The sequence below is a fragment of the Drechmeria coniospora genome, chromosome 03, assembly GCF_001625195.1.
Source record: "Drechmeria coniospora strain ARSEF 6962 chromosome 03, whole genome shotgun sequence".
NCBI classification, from domain to species: domain Eukaryota; kingdom Fungi; phylum Ascomycota; class Sordariomycetes; order Hypocreales; family Ophiocordycipitaceae; genus Drechmeria; species Drechmeria coniospora.
Window position 1 is genome coordinate 8,626,841 of NC_054391.1, and position 16,278 is coordinate 8,643,118.

General features: G+C 56.7%; 5 protein-coding genes across 5 annotated transcripts; 3 read left to right on the plus strand and 2 right to left on the minus strand.

The window, feature by feature from the left end:
* Nucleotides 1-316: 316 nt before the first annotated feature.
* DCS_07985 (uncharacterized protein) lies at nucleotides 317-2,113 on the plus strand (the record flags this gene model as incomplete). The annotated part of the gene is made up of 3 exons (XM_040805267.1): nucleotides 317-329; nucleotides 389-838; nucleotides 894-2,113. 3 exons carry the CDS (start codon nucleotides 317-319, stop codon nucleotides 2,111-2,113), a joined length of 1,683 nt encoding a protein of 560 aa, XP_040655371.1.
* A 466-nt stretch (nucleotides 2,114-2,579) lies between these two features.
* DCS_07986 (adenylate cyclase, ACY) lies at nucleotides 2,580-9,322 on the minus strand (the record flags this gene model as incomplete). Its single annotated transcript, XM_040805268.1, has 3 exons — nucleotides 2,580-2,861; nucleotides 2,919-9,081; nucleotides 9,144-9,322. 3 exons carry the CDS (start codon nucleotides 9,320-9,322, stop codon nucleotides 2,580-2,582), a joined length of 6,624 nt encoding a protein of 2,207 aa, XP_040655372.1.
* A 2,054-nt stretch (nucleotides 9,323-11,376) lies between these two features.
* On the minus strand, nucleotides 11,377-13,067 carry DCS_07987 (uncharacterized protein; the record flags this gene model as incomplete). Its single annotated transcript, XM_040805269.1, has 2 exons — nucleotides 11,377-12,434; nucleotides 12,488-13,067. The coding sequence occupies 2 exons, from the start codon at nucleotides 13,065-13,067 to the stop codon at nucleotides 11,377-11,379; spliced, it is 1,638 nt and encodes a 545-aa protein (XP_040655373.1).
* An 836-nt stretch (nucleotides 13,068-13,903) lies between these two features.
* DCS_07988 (dynactin subunit) lies at nucleotides 13,904-15,282 on the plus strand (the record flags this gene model as incomplete). The annotated part of the gene is made up of 3 exons (XM_040805270.1): nucleotides 13,904-13,942; nucleotides 14,001-14,060; nucleotides 14,143-15,282. 3 exons carry the CDS (start codon nucleotides 13,904-13,906, stop codon nucleotides 15,280-15,282), a joined length of 1,239 nt encoding a protein of 412 aa, XP_040655374.1.
* A 629-nt stretch (nucleotides 15,283-15,911) lies between these two features.
* DCS_07989 (Molybdenum cofactor synthesis protein 2A) lies at nucleotides 15,912-16,202 on the plus strand (the record flags this gene model as incomplete). The annotated part of the gene is made up of 1 exon (XM_040805271.1): nucleotides 15,912-16,202. One exon carries the CDS (start codon nucleotides 15,912-15,914, stop codon nucleotides 16,200-16,202), a length of 291 nt encoding a protein of 96 aa, XP_040655375.1.
* Between the last annotated feature and the right edge of the window lie 76 nt (nucleotides 16,203-16,278).

The following is a 16,278-nucleotide window of genomic DNA, read 5'->3' on the forward strand; positions in this document are numbered from 1 at the left end:
CGTTGTAGCCTTTCATCTCTGTGCGCAAGAGAATCGTTGGCCAGAAGGGTGAACCCATATTGCACCGGTATCATATCCTGACCGGCTGCTCCCTTTACTGACGGGTCCGACTCGGATATACCTGGATTTTCACATATCGACACAGTTCATTGCCTATTCATTCATCCATTCATCCATCCATTCATTTTTTTTCATTCATTCATCACCCCCTTCCATCTCCCTTCTTGCCTCTTGACGCACCGCCGAGGGACCGGTACCAGTATAGCCAGCAAACACCCAGTAGCGACATTGGCCTGGCCTTTTGAGTATCGTCACGATGGCATCCCTAGGTGAGCTTCGTGGCCTCTTCCGTGCAAGCCTACGACGGTTCTCTAACCTGCAATCAAAGACTTCTTCCTCGGCTCACTTCTCTTCCTCGTCCCGCTTCTCCACCTCCTGGTCTCCCCTCATACAAAGGTCGAGGAGTCCTTCAACATGCAAGCTACTCACGACATCCTCGTCTACGGAACGCCCCTCTCGTCACCAGGGGACCGCTTCGCCAGCACCTATGACCACTTCACTTTCCCCGGCGTTGTACCGCGCACCTTCCTTGGCGCCGTCATGCTCTCCGGAATTTCACAGCCGTTCACTTGGCTCGCCGGCTTCGAACATGCCCAGTTCATCGTTAGAGCCATTCTAGGCTCCTTCAACGCCCTGTGCCTGCTGGTATTCCGGAGCGGCTTGGCAAATTCGTATGGCAGGGGCGTGGCCAACCTGTGGGCCGTCATGATTGTCACCCAGTTCCATGTTGTGTACTACGCCACGAGGACGCTGCCCAACATGTTCGCGTTTGGCTTGAGTGAGTCCAAGCTGTGCCTACTCCCCCGAACTTATTCTTCGGCTGATTGAACCAGGCACTTTGGCGTTCGCCTTTCTCCTCCCCAGGAGTGACCCACGGCAGGGGCGCGTGCGCCTCAAGCAGGCCATAGGCCTTCTCGTCTTCGCTACCGCCATTTTCCGCTCCGAACTCGCAATCTTCCTGGCTGTCCTCGGCCTCGAGTTCCTTGTCTCCAAACGCATGACGCTGCGGGAACTCGTCACTACATTCTTGGGCTCCTTCGTCGCCGCCCTCGCCATGTCCATACCCGTGGACTCGTACTTCTGGCAGAAGCCTGTCTGGCCGGAACTCTGGGGCTTTTACTACAACGCCATCCTCGGATCCTCATCCGACTGGGGTGTCTCGCCGTGGCATTACTACTTTACCTCTGCCCTGCCCCGCCTCCTACTCAGCGTATCGTCTATCCCGCTCATCATGCTCGCTCTGTGGCTGCCAGGCACTTCTCGTCAGGCCAGGCCGCTGGTTCTCCCAAGCCTCCTGTACATCGCAATATACTCCTTCCAGCCGCACAAGGAGGCACGCTTCATCTTTTACGTCATCCCGCCCCTGACCGGCGCTGCCGCGCTCGGCGCAAATTACATCTTTGCTCGCGAGTCGAAATCATCCTTCTACACCTTTGGCAAGTTGTGCATTACCCTTTCCATCATGGCCTCTGCCGCCGGCAGCGTCGCTATGCTGCTCTTTTCCTCGCTCAGCTATCCTGGTGGCGATGCCGTCGCCCAGCTTTTTGCCATCGCTAATGCCGACCCCACCGCGTTTGTCCATGCCGACGTCCTGACCTGCATGACTGGCCTCACGCGCTTCGGTCAGAACCCCATTGGCTTGCCATTAACCCAAGGCGCCCGTGAATCCTCTCCGGAGATTGCCGCGGCTGCTGGGCCGGTCCTTCTATTTGACAAGACTGAGGACAGACCGAAGCTAGGAAGGTCCAGCTTTTGGAACACGATGGACTACGCGCTAATGGAGGACTCGATGCTACCCCTGGGCAATTGGAGGACCATCGGTGTTATCCAGGCCTTCTCGGGTATTCAAGTCCTCAAACCCGGCGTTGACGACCCGGAAGTTGCAGAGGAAGGACAGCGAGCACCGCCCAAAGTCCTCGGCCTGGGCGCCACAGTCGCCACGATACGAACCACGGTGAGGAGGTTCACGGGCGGCTGGTGGATTGGGCCCCGAATGTCGCCACGTATTCACATTATGAAACGCGTCCAGGAGGTACGATACGCAACTTCGTAGCGTTTGCCGAGCAAGCCTGATAAATGGATATACCACGGTGCGGGTAAATAAGGGTAGATATGTATATTCAAGACTTCAAGAAGAATGGCTGCCCAAAACAGCTATTTGTAGAAGCAAACAGGCTTCTCATTTCAAACGTGCCCAGCCTCCACTCGTCGGGGGGAGACAGTCTCATATACCCCAGAACGCCAGAAGAAGAGCAAACAGCCCCTTGGTCAACAGGAGTGTGCCTACCCCACGCTTCCATAGAATATTCCCACCTGCGCGCTCAACATTCCATGGTACGCACTACTAGGAGAAGAAGAAAAGAAGAGGGGGCAATGGCCAATCGAGACTCGGCAACGCAAGGCTCGAGCACCCCTCGAGATATACTGCCATCATCTTCGTCTGTGGGGGATGGCGCTGGAATAATAGTCGTCATCATCGTTAAGCGTATGACAGTGCAGCATTATGGTGAAAGCCATGCTCAGTCCTGCTCCGGATCGCAAAACACATCTGAGCCCTCGTCGGAGGACGAAGCGTCGCTTTTCTTGTCCACGACCTGCTCCGTGATCTTACTATCCACATCGCAGACGGCCTCGACCGGTTCCGAGAGAGGGCCATACAGTTTCTTGTATCGCTCCAGCTCCTTTTTCTGCGCGGCAAAAAGGTCCAGGACGTCCGCCATGGGTCCTCGCAGATCATTGAGCTCGCGCAGGGTGCCTCCACCCTTGGCAATGTGCCGCAAGGCGAGGTTCGATACACAGGACTGTTCTGGTCAGCTGATGCCTTGTGCTTGCTTCCCTTTTGCGGTCTGTTGGCTTACCTCTATCCTGGTCACTTGATGCTCCATGAAATTGACCAAAAACTGCTCCGTCACTTCGCCTCCTCTGGTCTTCATGCGCTGCAGCAGTTCCGTCTCAGGGAGTTGCAACCCGATACCTCGAGTATCCTCCAGGGAGCTGCAAAGCATCTCCAGGCGGAGGCTGACTCTCCAAAGGGCCCAGGTGGACTCGGGGTCAAAGGACGGCTCGTCGCCGGAGGCAATAACCACGGGTTTGTCGGGCCCCTCGTCTCGCCTCTCGTGCTGCTGGTGGTGATCGATGCGGCCGGCGAGTGCGTGCGGGTACAGTGAGTACACCACCTCGGGGTTTTCCAACCCCTTGAGCTTTTTCTCCCCCATCTCCTTGACCTCGAATCCTTGGGAGGTGAGCGATCTCAAGTCTTTCCTGATGGCAGTGGCGAATGACTCGTCCTCAAACGCATCTTCGGAACCGGCCGAGTTATTGCGCTCCGTGTCTTGGTAGGTCTCCAGGCACCTCTGAATCTCAGAGATGAAATCCGACGAGACCGTGATTTGGCCGCCATCGGCCACGGCAGAGATTCGGGATGCCTTGTTGACCATGGGCCCAAAGTAATCCATGCGGCGGGTGACAGGATCCGTTTCGCTCACGCAGTCTCCAAAATGGATACCCATCCTCACGGACAGGCCTCTGAATATCACGCTGTTGTCCTTGTCGTGGATAGGTTGGCATGATACGGAGGTGAGGATCTCTGACGGCCAGGCCACGTCCAGCAGCTGCATCTGCACGGCAAAACACCACAGCAGCGCAGAAGTGGCCGTTGGGAACGACACCATGAAGGCGTCGCCTTCCGTCTTTACTTCGTACCCTCCGATTCGCCGAAGCTGTCGCCGCATTACTTCGTTGTGGAGCTTGATGGCAGATCTCATCGCGCTGGGATACATTTCCCACATCGTCGTCGAGTTTTTGATGTCGGTGAAGGCAATGGACACGTTTCCCGTCGGCGCTGGAATCTCTGCTTCGAGACGGTTGAGGGACGAATCCAAAACGTCTCCCTTGCCCTTGCGACCCCGTCTCGTATTGAGGGACTGAGCCTCGCCCGGTATTCCAGATGGATACAGCGACATGCTTGTGCCGCGATGGAGACGAGACCGCTCCACCCTCCGCTTCAAGTCCGCAACGCTAATCATCATGACCATGATCTTGCCTGACGCACCGTACGCCATGGCCAAATCTCGAAGCTTCTGGGCCGCGCGCATGAGATCTTGACGCTCGGCCCTGGCGACATCTGTGATCAGGCCCGGGGAAAGATATTCCCAGAGCTCACTGGTGGCCATCAGGATGATGTCATCATGCTCCTTGACGGTCATTGTGCTAACATGAGGCGCCGCCTGTATGGCAGGCATCAAGTCAGCGTAGCCAAAGGCTCTTGACACCTGCAACAGGTCGTTGAGCCGGCCATTCCGAGAGACCCAACCGCCAGCCTCGCGAATTCTTGAACGTTCGTCGGGTTCGGCCGGATCGTGCTTTCGTGTCAGGATTCGGTGCTTGCCATCGGTGCAAATAACCATGGCTTGGGCATCGCCGACATTGGCGACGTAAAGTTCTGTCCCTTGAAGGTAGACGACGGTGGCGACACCGCCGGAGTTGAGATCCTCTTTGCTCAATACGACCGGCTGCGCCGATCCCCTATGCGTCGCCGTCGGCCGTTCCTCTGTGTGCTGAACCGCAATTGTCACGAGGTCCTTATTCAACGCCAGGAAGGCCCTTCGAAGGGCGTCAACGGGGGTCTCGTTTTGGCGCGTTTTGAGCCCCTTCAGTTCCATGGCGAAAATGTTTCCAAAGTTCTCGTGCAGGTACTTTGCGATTTTAGAGCCACCGCTGGATAGTGCTTGGCCGTCGAACAAGCCCAGGAGCATCTCGGTCTCGGACGAGTTGAAGCGAGGCACGACCAAATCAACCGTCGACAGATGCTCGTTCTTCCCAAGCGTGTCAGCCATACCATATGGCAGGTGTCCGGCCAGAGAGCCAGAAGTTCGTACACGCCTGTCCTCGCTCTGGTCGGGGATGCTGGGCTGGGTCAAGGTGACATCCATGAGCCCCAGTATCCTGAGATGTAGTAGGCGATTGAAGTCCGTGTACTGCTCCCTGTTGACCGATCCAGGGCCGTCTATGCCACCCCACGCGGTCTGCTTAATCTCGAGCCGCTTGTTGCCGGACAGATTCAGGTAGCGCAGGTTCGGGTTCAGGTTCCAGTTCCAGTCATAGGGCACATTGGAGATGTTGTACTTTAGGTAGTTGTTCCCGCAGTCGAAGACGGCGAGCTTCTTAGCCCTCGATATGTCGGCCGGCAGGTTCGTAAACTTATTCCCGTTAATATACAGAGTCTGGAGGAGACTGGATTCTTCGAGGTCATCGGCCGGAACCGACGTGAGACCGTTCCCAGAAAGGTAGAGCTCCACAAGCTGCGGCCAGCTCTTTATGGACCTCTGCGGCATGTCACTAATGTCTTCGTTGTATGACAAGTTCAACACTCGTAACTCGGACAGGAGAGTAATTTGATCGAAAACGTCATCGTCCAGCCGATTGTCCGCCAGGTACAGGTTTCGCAGCGAGCCGGCAAAGGTGCTTGTCAGCCTCGATGACAGACCTGAGTCCTTCCTAATGTTGGCCGGCGGTGTTGTGCTGGAGACTGTTGCCTGCGATGCGGCTCGGGACACTACAGATGTTTTGCGACCCCCCTTGCCGTAGACAGACACGACCGAGCTCTTACGATCGGAACCTATCTGAAGAGGCGACGGGCCGACGCTGAGCAGCGTGCTTGACGCTTGGCTTGGCCTCCTGTCATCGGGTAGATCCTCGGAGCTTGGCATCGACGACAGCACATCCCGATGCAGCGGCTTGCCATTCTGCACCGTAGGCGGCCCTGCAGGTTCCTCCCCTGGTAGTCGAGGGGGTCTCGACGCAGGTTTGGGGAACGCTTCCAGGACATTCGACGAGGCGTTGAAGGTTTCGAGCTTATTTGCGTACCAAATTTCCATGGGAAGCTTAGAAATGTTGTTCCCGCGAACGTCCAACACCCGCAGCTCCGTCAGGCATCCGATCTGCGGCGGGAGCTCGCCAACCGAGTTATTGGCGATACTGAAATGTTCCAGCTTGCTAAGGGTCCCAAGCTGCAGCGGTAGGGAGACGAAGTAGTTTTTGTCCAGTACGAGGCGCTCCAAGTTCATCATGTTGGCAAAGGCCGAGTCAATGCTGGCTAGCTGGGCGTGCGACAGGTTTAACGTCTTCAGAGTCGGGACTGGTTCGATGATTTCAAACTTGTTCAGCGGGTTTGAATTGAGCCTCAGCTGGCGAATCCGCTCGAACTTGCCGACAAACGAGGACACGTGGTTGTGGGCCGCCTGCAGGAGCTCCAGCTTTGGAAGGTCGGCAATAATGTCAATGCTCGAAATGGAGTTGAACTTCACGTCGAGCTCTCGCAAGCTGATGAGTTGGCGAAAGCCCTCGGAAAGCTCGCCGGACAGTCGGTTGTTGGTGATGAGCAGCTTTTCCAGATTTTTCAGATTTCCAATCTCGTCTGGGAGGCTTTCGATGGCATTGAAGCTGAGGTCCAGTTCCACGAGACTTTGCAGCTCACACAAGAATGGAGGGAACCTGTCGAGGAAGTTTGACGAGATGTTCAAGCTCCTCAGTGCCTGGTACATGCCGAAGGTCTGTGGCAGATGCGTCAGCCTGTTGTTGGCGAGGTTCATCTTGAGGAGGCCTGCGAGGCTGTCGAGGTCGGCGTGTTCCAGTTGCTCCAACCTGTTGTTGGAGACATCAAGGTACGTGAGCTTCTCGGCCCGGCCCAAGCTCAGGGGGAGCCTGCGTGCTTCGTTGTTGGTATACTTGATGTCGCGTAGATGCTTGCACGACTGTATAAAGTCCCGCGGCACGTCCAAGGACAAGTTCCTCGACAGATTCAAAGAGACGATGTCAGCGGCCTTGGAGTAGAGCGAAATGGGGATGGTGACGAGGTTGCGACCGGAGAGGTCCACGTAATTGAACTTCTGGAAACGGGAGATGCCCTGATCAGTCGTCTTGGCGTGGAAATCGCTCTCTCTTGCCGAGAGGAACATGAAGCGACAAAGGTACCCGATGTCCTCCCGGCCGAGATCTTCGATTCTATCCGTCTCCTCGTAGCCGACTTGCTGCAAGAGCCGCTTCTGCAAGAGCAGCGGGCGCTCCGGGGGGGTGAGAACGCGAACGAGGTCATGCTTCTTCATGATGATATGGTAGTTCTCGAGGCCGTCGACGACATACGTCTTCTTCACCACTTGGGCGACCACGTCGGCGACGGAGGCATCTAGAGGCATGGAATGGGTGGAGAAAGTGCCGTCGGAGCGGAAGATACGAATGCAGTACGGGGCCAGCTTTTCGTCCGGACGGGGCGGGCTTCCGGCTTCATCGGCGTCAGGGGTGTGGGTGGACGTCTCCTCCGTACCGCGGCGGACGGCCCAGCTGTCGGGGGCATCCCAGCCTCCCTTGACCCCTTCGGTGAGCGACTCTTTCCGCTCGGAAGCACTGACATTGTTGACAACAGGGGCGTCTATCGGTGCCAGGCGGGGCGGCTTGGTCAGGATGCCCTCCATGTCATTCAGGTTCGTGTCGAGGTGGTAGACGTGGCCCGGGTCACTAGCATCGGTAGGGCCGATAGTCTCCTCATAGTCAAACCCCCGATTCGTCCGGTTCTTTTTGGAAAAGGGGAACTTGTTGTTGAAGGTTGCCCCTCGAGAGCCGGCGAGGTTGATGCTGCGAGCATCCTGCGTCTCGGTCAGGTCGGTGGAGCTGGGCCAGTAGGCAGCCACATAGGGCGAGAGCGAGGGCGCGTCGGTTCGCGGCGTGTCCACGCTGGACGGCTTCGGCTGCAGAGACTTGGTCGAGGGTGGCAGGTCGCGCAAGCGGGCTACGTCGTCCTTCTCCTTATTCCGACGGAGGCGGCCGAGGAGGCCTCGCTTGCCATGGTGCACAGGCGACGTCTGGCCGGGGGCAAGGACGGACCTTGCGCTGTTGCCGGTCATGCTCCTCGCGCTCGGTGTCGGGCTCTGCGCTCTCGACTTTTGGCTGTACATGGTGGCGCCGCGCTCGCGGGGGTTGTGGTAGCTCGTGAAGGAATCGTCCCTGCTAGGGGTCGGTCTCAGAGACCTCTGGTCCTCGCTGCTCCTGTTGTGGCGGTGATAGTGGCCCGGGAGATGGACGAGGGCGGAGCGAGACGAGGCGGTCGAGGGTTTGTGGGCGGCCTGAGAGGAGGCACTTTCGCTGGCGTAGCGCTCGCGGTCGGGGCCGGTCATGACATCGCGGACGGGGGCCTCTCCGTATCTGGCGATGTCTGCATTGTCCTGGTACAGGAACGGTACGACTTCGGGAGCGGGAACCGGAGTCCTCGGCCGCGACGAGGTAGGCGAGGTGTCTCTCGGGTCGGTGGCATTGGAGTAGTTTCGATCACGGTACGGGGGTCGGGTGTGGCTGTAGGAACGCGAGCGCTGATCCTTGCCGGCAAGCGAGGCCGGCAGGCTACTCTCGGAGCTGTCGCGACCGGGGAACTCCTCGCCAAAGAAGCCCTGAAGTTTGCGGAAGCCGCCACGGGGCCCGCTGGCTTTGGAGCCCTGGCTGCTGGCCGTGGTGACAATGCTGGCAACCGAAGGGCGCCTTCCGTCGGTGGCGTAGTAGGCTCCATCCGTGGAATCGTAGTTGGTATCAAAGGAGGCGGTTCCAGGCAGGCCCCGTCGAGGTGCCTCTCCAATAGCTATGCCGACTCCCATTCCTGACATTCCCGACGCCACGCCGCCGTACAGAGCATCACCCGGGTGCAGGCTGGGAGAGATGGGCGAGGCGATGGAGAGACTGTCGCTGGAGTCATTGAAGAAGGTCGTGGCCAGGGCCTTGGACGAGGAGGAGCCCGCAGGAGCGTCGGTCGACATCCAGGGAGCAATGTTGGACAGTTCCGAACCACCGCAGGGGGGGGCATTGCGAGATGAACTCTCGGCGATCGCGAGGTCGCGGCGATAAGTTGCGAGGTCGCTCAGGCGTCGGCCAGCGGCGGACACGGCGCTGGAGACGGACGAAGGCGATCGATTGGTGCGGACCCCGGCGGCGGCGGCGGCGGCCGACTTGGGCGAGATCTGGGTTTCGTCTTTGGAGTATCTGCGCGCGACTGTCAGCAAGTCCGAGGCCAGGGCAAGAAGCGGCGGCATGTATGGACGAACCTCCAGCGGGTATGGTCGTCGGCGGCCGATTTCGACGAATGGGCACGTGCCGGGACGGAGGTCTGGGGTAAGGGTTTGAAGGTGACGGAGGAGCGATTACTGCCGGTGGCTATGTTTGCGTTTGTGTTTCTTCTCGCGCTCGTTAAAGAGCTGATGCGGGCGGCGTCATTCTCGGACATGATGACCCTTGGGCCATGTCATTCGGGGCGGTTGGAGATGGGAGGACGATATAGCTTCATATCCCCGCGGTCATCGTCTCGACGCTGCTGTTGTCACAGGATTGGAGCGCGCCGCTGCAATCGACGGAGGACGAGGGGGAAAGGAGGGGAATGGAAGAGGGGATGAGGTGAGGGGGGGGGAGGCTTGCAAAGTCCGGACAAGAGACAAGACAAGTGCCGACCGCTGACGGCGACAAACGGACGAAGGCAACGGCGCGAGTCGGCGAGAGGTGGTGGAGAGGTGGCGAGCGTCTTGCCCGAGGTGGCGCGAGGTGGCGAGAGTCGGCAGGGAGAGGGAAACGAGGCGACAATGGACGACAAAAGATGACAGGAACCCGACAGAAGGACGGCAGAAGGACGGCAGAAAAACGAGATGGAAGAGCTCGTCCCGACGTAGGCAGACAATCGGTCGTCACTGGGCCCGGCGGGCCAGCTAAGGTGATGGGGTGCGGCGGGTGGCAAGGCACGGCATTCAGTCGATATAGAGGTGTAGAGTGGCGGAGGGCCTCTGGAGACGCAGAGGCAGCTGGAGAGGTGAGGTGAGCCGGTGAGGTGAGGCGAGGCGAGAGGCAAAGCCAGACGAGGTGAGGCGGCGAGGTGAGGCGGCGGTGCTTCGTTCGGACGAACAATGTACGAGAGTGTACATGTACGTGCTGCACAGTCAGTGTACATCCGTAGGTACCCTGGCGAGTACGTGTTCGCGGGCGGGCAACTTGTCTCGTGAGGCCAAGGCTAATCTGTTTATGTACTCGTCCACGTATTACTGTACTCACCCACGAACCCATGAAAGTACCTTTCCATACAAAACATGTGGACAGATACATGGACGCACAAGACTAGTATGTATCGTAGCTCCGCATCCGCCGCCACGAACCTCGACATTTGCATCCTCGCTCCGCCCATCCCACCGTCTGAGGACGAGACTCAGTCAGTTGCCCAGCCTTGTGACGACCTTCTTGCTCGTTTCGACCGGCTCGCGCTCAAATCCCCGTGCGCAAACGCAGAGGGCTGGCTGATTTTCTCGTATGTGATGTGTAGAGCATGTCAGTAATGCACCCAAATTGCGGCACACGCAGGCACACGCAGGCACACGCAGGTAGATTCATGTACTTGTTCAAGCACCCGCTGCCAGGGTAAGCAAACGCATACGAGGGGAGGGGAGCGGCCAGGTCCCGTCTTGGCTGCAGGACTGTCACCCTCATTTCGGACCCCATCCAGATGCCTGGACCAGTGGATGGGAAAATATCTCTCGTATGCGTACGGGGTACTTGAAGTAGGAGTGTACTACCCACGAGTGACTGTACAGTATGGTACGGGAACGGGGACGGGGACAAGACGTTTGGTTGTCAAGTTCGACTAACACGAGCGACGAACATAATAACGATGTCGCCCCGAGTCGCTAACCACATCTATTCGGAAACTGAGGTATATGCTTTCATGTCGAAAAAAAAAAAAAGGGTGCCTCGTTGCCCGAATAGCAGCCGACCGGTGCTGCTGCCACACTGCCGAGTGTACAATACTCGCCGCCTTACCCATGGAACCGTTCACGACTTCCTTCATGTACAGATAGCCTCAAGCACTCGCCGCCGCGTGAGCGTGCATGGCACTCGCAGTACGCATCGTAGCAGGACGGAAAATTCCGTACGACAGCCCAAGCTGGAGTCACGTGTTGTCCATGAAGAGGGCATGCCTCGCGATGATGGCAACCAATGTTCATGTTTGTTTGCTGGCGTAGCCTGGCAAACGACCGACATTGCATCGTGGTGCCTTCGTCGATGCTTGAGAAAAGGGCTGCCAGGAAGAGGAAGAACAGATAGGCCTGACATTTCTCGGGCCGGAAGCTAGGCGGTCTGTGTCGGTGAAATGAATCCCTATCCGGATATCGCAATGCCAGCCAGCGCAGGCAGCAAGCATTCCGCTACCCAGCCGCTCCGCTGGCCGTCCGTGCAACATACCCTCTTGTACCAACATTCGTGTCCACACATGTTGAAGTCTCAAGGCAAGGTAGCAGGTACTCACTCTTCTTCGTGAACAATCTCTCCGAGCGCCCGGCTCTCCTCCAGTATCACCCTGGCCTCTTCGTCGGAAACTCTCATGTCGTCCCTGATCAAATGCACGGCCAGTTCGGCGACCAGCACAGACTGGATGAAGGCTGCCGATCCGCGGCCCGCAATCACCCGATCGTCCACAGCCTTCTCCTTGAGCAGGCTGCCGAATTCGTCGACGAGGTAATCGCACATGAGGTTGAAACCGCGGGGCCCGTAGTATCCAGGGTTCAAATTCTCCTCCTTCTTCATGGACCGCGCCTGGCCAGACGCAATCTTGACAGCCAGCACGGCACGGAAATGCGACGGTTTGCCGTTGACAATCTCCAGCAGCGAACTACGGTGTTCCGAAAATCGCCTCTCCAGGTGATCCCAGTCGACGTTGGGATAGTCTCGCTCTTGCCAGATTGTCTTCGCCGTTTGCTTTCGGTGCTTATGACAGAATCTGCTCTGTTGCCGCACATTCATCCGCTTCCCTTTGGAGAACTCGGCCAAGAGTAACCGATCAACAGGCTCGTTGCACCACGGACATACAGGCAGGGTCGAAGCCACCGACTTTTGTGCCACTTCATCCACGGGCTCACTATCCGACTTTTCCTCATTCCGAGCATCGGAACTATTATCGTCCAGTACCACGCCTGGCCCATCTTTCGCGTCACCGGCGCAATCCCCGAGATCGGCAAACTGGGCGGGCATTTTGAATACGGCTCGAGGAGGTGTCGGAGACCTTGGTGCTTCCACACGCTTCTTCCGAGGCCACGTTTTTGTTATTAGCTTTCCGGACGGCAGTGGCGACTCGAGCAAGGGAATCTGATTCAAAACGGGCTTCGCCTTCTTCGGCGACGAAAGGATGGTGCCAATAACCTCGTCATCCTGCCGTTCAGTGACAAGTTTTGCCCCCATCCTCTTGGGTGACATAGGGGCCAGCTGACTGGGAAGAAGCAGTCTTCTCCTGCTCGTCTCGGCCTTCTCGGGGCTTTCGGGCATGGCGGGAACTTGCAGTGTTGCTTTGGACGCCATGACAGCTCCTGTTTCCTAGTTAGCACAAAGCACACCCATCGATTGGCTCTGAACCGCGTACTCCTGTCCTTGGCTACCTCCTGGGAACTGGGTTTCTTCCTGCCGTACGTTGACCTGGCTGATTTGACCCTGGCAAAGCCCAGATCACTAACGATATTCTCCTCGGCACCCGCGGGTGTTTTCGACGTCGCCATTCGTTCGTGAGCAGAAGAAGCACCGCTCAGTCGCCTCCGCTTCCCGCCAGAAGCTTCCGCACATTCCGCCTCTTCACTCTTTCGTCTCACCCCTCGTGGGGACGTCGCAGTCTCTCGGGATCGTCCAAACCGTGTCTGTTTTATTCTTCCTCGTGCCTTCGACTCATCTCCTGAACTAGCAGAGCTATCCAGGAGTGCGTCCGCATTGCCTTTCGACGATGATGCTGCATCCCTGCCAGAAGCCCCGTCTTTGTCGGCAAAGGGGTCGATCTGTCCATCGTCTTCCTCCTCTTCGTCACTTGACACAGGCGGATCATCTACCGCTACGGCCACCTTTGGCGTTTTTCTCATCGGCGGTATAATCCTCTTCTCGACGGCATGCCTGAAGTTGCTGAGAAGTGGTGATGTTTTGACATTTTTACTCAGACCGACTCTCCGTTGAACCATTGTGCCAGTGTCGTCCTCGGCTCGGACGATTTAAACAAGTCCCTGGCGGTGTGCGCAGTCGTGGAAATGCACAAGTAAATGTTCAGAACCCCCACCAGCACCAGGCTCAGCTTGTCGAAGGGTAGAGGATTCCTGCCATCTCTCGAGGTCTGTTTCAAAAGAGAGATTGTTGGCCCTGGCACAGATATATTGGTTTGATCCTACAGTTGGTATTTGGCGTAGGCCGTTTTAAAGCCTGCTGCTTCCGCTGTGTGAAACTGATGCTCAGTACGACGGGAAGATACTGTGCTTGTAGCCGTCCGTGGGGAGTGGACGAGGCAGTGGTGCAATAGAGGACGGCTGTATTTCCTGAATTGTGTCTGAGAGTGTTACGAAGTACGAACTCATAATCGGTACACATACCGGCCTGTTGGTACAAGTACTTCTGGAGGAACGCGTTGCAGGAACGCGACTTTGGAGGGGCGGCGGGTGGGTCATTAGCTTTACAGGTACGGAGCAATAATACTCCGTTAGTACTTAAGGTACGTAAGTGCCTACTTAGGTACGACCCCCAGCAGACTCCCAGTACTTGCCGTACAGTAAGTGTACTCAGAGCACCACTGTACTGTACATCAATAGTATCCTTGGTTTCATGCACACACCGAAGTACAGTACATCCAGTGGATCTGCAAGTACAGCACTGGTGACAGTTGCGCCGACGCAGTGGACACAAACCAAGCTCGACTTGCCCAGTACCCGATTTATCGACACTCATCGCTCCACGGCCCGGGGCTTCACGGAGAACACCTCACAGCTGTCGATCCCTTAACTGGTTCCAACGAGAGCAAGCCGGGAAAATGGCGCTCAATCGCAAATACGCAGCTCTCCCCGACCTCGTATGGTCTCCCACCAAATGTCAAGACACACGCGGTGATGCTGACCAGGCAATCATAGGATTCCGCCCCGGACATATACGAGACCCCTGACCTCACGGATGACAATTCCACTGTGCCTGTAAGGTCTACCCGATCATATCCCAGACTCGTCCTGCCCAACTGACTCGGACTTTCCCGAGACCACGACAAACCGACCACAGTCAGACGACGAGTTCTTCCAGCCCGATGACGATGACACACCAGGCATCTCACGCTCAAGGTTGCGAATTAATGAGGCTCGATCTCGCTTCCTCCCTACTAATGTTGACGCCAACGATGCCGATTTCTCTGACCGCGTCGACGGCAAGCGGAAATCCTACAAGACGTCCAGCCGACGACAAAGAATACTTAAAGACGGCACGAAAGAGCTTGGCGACCTGTCCGACGACGATGACGACGAAAGTCTGGAGAGGAAGATAGCCCGTCTGCGTCGGGAAGTGGAGGAGGCCAAGGAGGAATACACCAAGCGTAAAGCGCAAGCAGCAACGACCGGCGATGCTGCGCCCAGCGATGAGAGGTTGGAATCCCTCAGCGAGGTTCTGGATTCCATATTGAAGCCCCTGGGAGGCAGGGCTGAGGCAAAAATTGCGAAGCCTTCGTTTTCGTCCACGACCGCCAAGTTTGACGAGCCGGCAGGTGGCCCTACCTATACGGTTACGTACGCCCCAACTTATGAGGAGTCTCACTCGTTGGCGAAAGCGGCGGATTTTGATCGACGACTTTTGATGCTGGAAAAGGCACTAGGAATCAACTCGTCTTCGGTGCCCGAAGCCGGCCAAGATGGTCTGCCACGCGCCGTTCTTCCGACGCTGGATTCAATAGAGAAACAAGTGACGACGCTATCGCAGGCGTCAACGGCCAACCTAGACGCCATCAGCAGACGTGTGCGGGCACTGGCCTCTGAACAGGACAAGCTGAACGATGCCCGGGAAAAGGCAAAGGCCCTCGGAGGAGAGGAAGCTGGTAAACACCCATCGGACGAATCTGAGCAGGGGGCAAAGATCAAAGCCCTCTACGGAATTCTGCCAACAATCGAAAATCTGACGCCCATTCTGCCACCATTGCTCGATCGGCTGAGGTCCCTGAGAGCCATTCACGCCGACGCCGCGACGGCGAGCCAGACATTAGACCGGATCGAAAAGCAGCAAACAAACATGGCCGCGGAGCTGAAGCAGTGGAAGGATGGTTTGGACAAGATTCAAGGCGCCATGATAGACGGAGACTCGGTGGTCAAGGGCAACATGAAGGTCATGGAGGAATGGGTCAAAGAGCTCGAGGAACGTATGGTGAAGCTGACCTAAAAGGGACGAACCGTCCGAGACAATTTCATCGCAGTGATACCCGACCCGAAAGGAGAATTTCCATACATCCGCTGGTGCACTACGTGTACTATGTATTCATATGCAGTTCGGCAGAAGTCAAATGTCATCCGAGGTACCATTTGCTTCCTCCAACGTGACGTGACGGTTATGAATTGCTGGATTGCCCAGTGAATAAGTAATTACATGTAGTTAACAAGTACGCGGCTGGGCAGGATAATGAAGGATCACGTGCGCGGATCCATCATGGGGTGGGGGCACGCGTGCAAGTACTTGCAAGTAACTATTACAGAGTACAATAAATAATAACTTCTCGTCACAGGAAACTTATTCGTCTTTGCTTCGATTTTCACCCTTCGCGGGGGTAAACCGTCCTATGGTAAGCAAATCCTGCCTTTTCTTTCCCCTCTGTTTCTCTTTGTTGGGAATGATGTACCAAAAAATTGCATGTATTACCTGAACACCGTTGATGTTTCTTTATCACCAAGATCTCTGACCCAACTTACCCATCCGTCCTGCCTACTTGGATTCATGGCTCTCGTTCGCAAGCAAGGCTAACTTTTGATGTTTGCGAAGCATTCTGAGACTACGGTCATAGATACTCCGGCCCGATGACCTCTGTACCCAAGCCGCCCCAAGGTCACTTCAACGTGCTGTATTTTGCCAGCGCGAGCTCATACACGGGAAAAGAACATGAGGCTTTGCCGGCACCGCTGCCGCTAAGAACTCTGTTTGCCGAACTTGAGGCGAAGTATCCAGGTGTCAAGGCCAATGTCCTAGACTCGTGCATGGTGACCGTCAACCTCGATTATGTAGACATGTCGGGCGACGGTGCTGCAGATGCCGTCGTGATTCAGGAAGCAGATGAGGTGGCCATCATCCCTCCTGTCAGCTCCGGGTGAGATGCCAGGTTGGGTGCAAGAGACGTGGGGACGGAGGAAGAGGAGCAGATCGTCGTTCTAGGCTTGGCTGAGACTG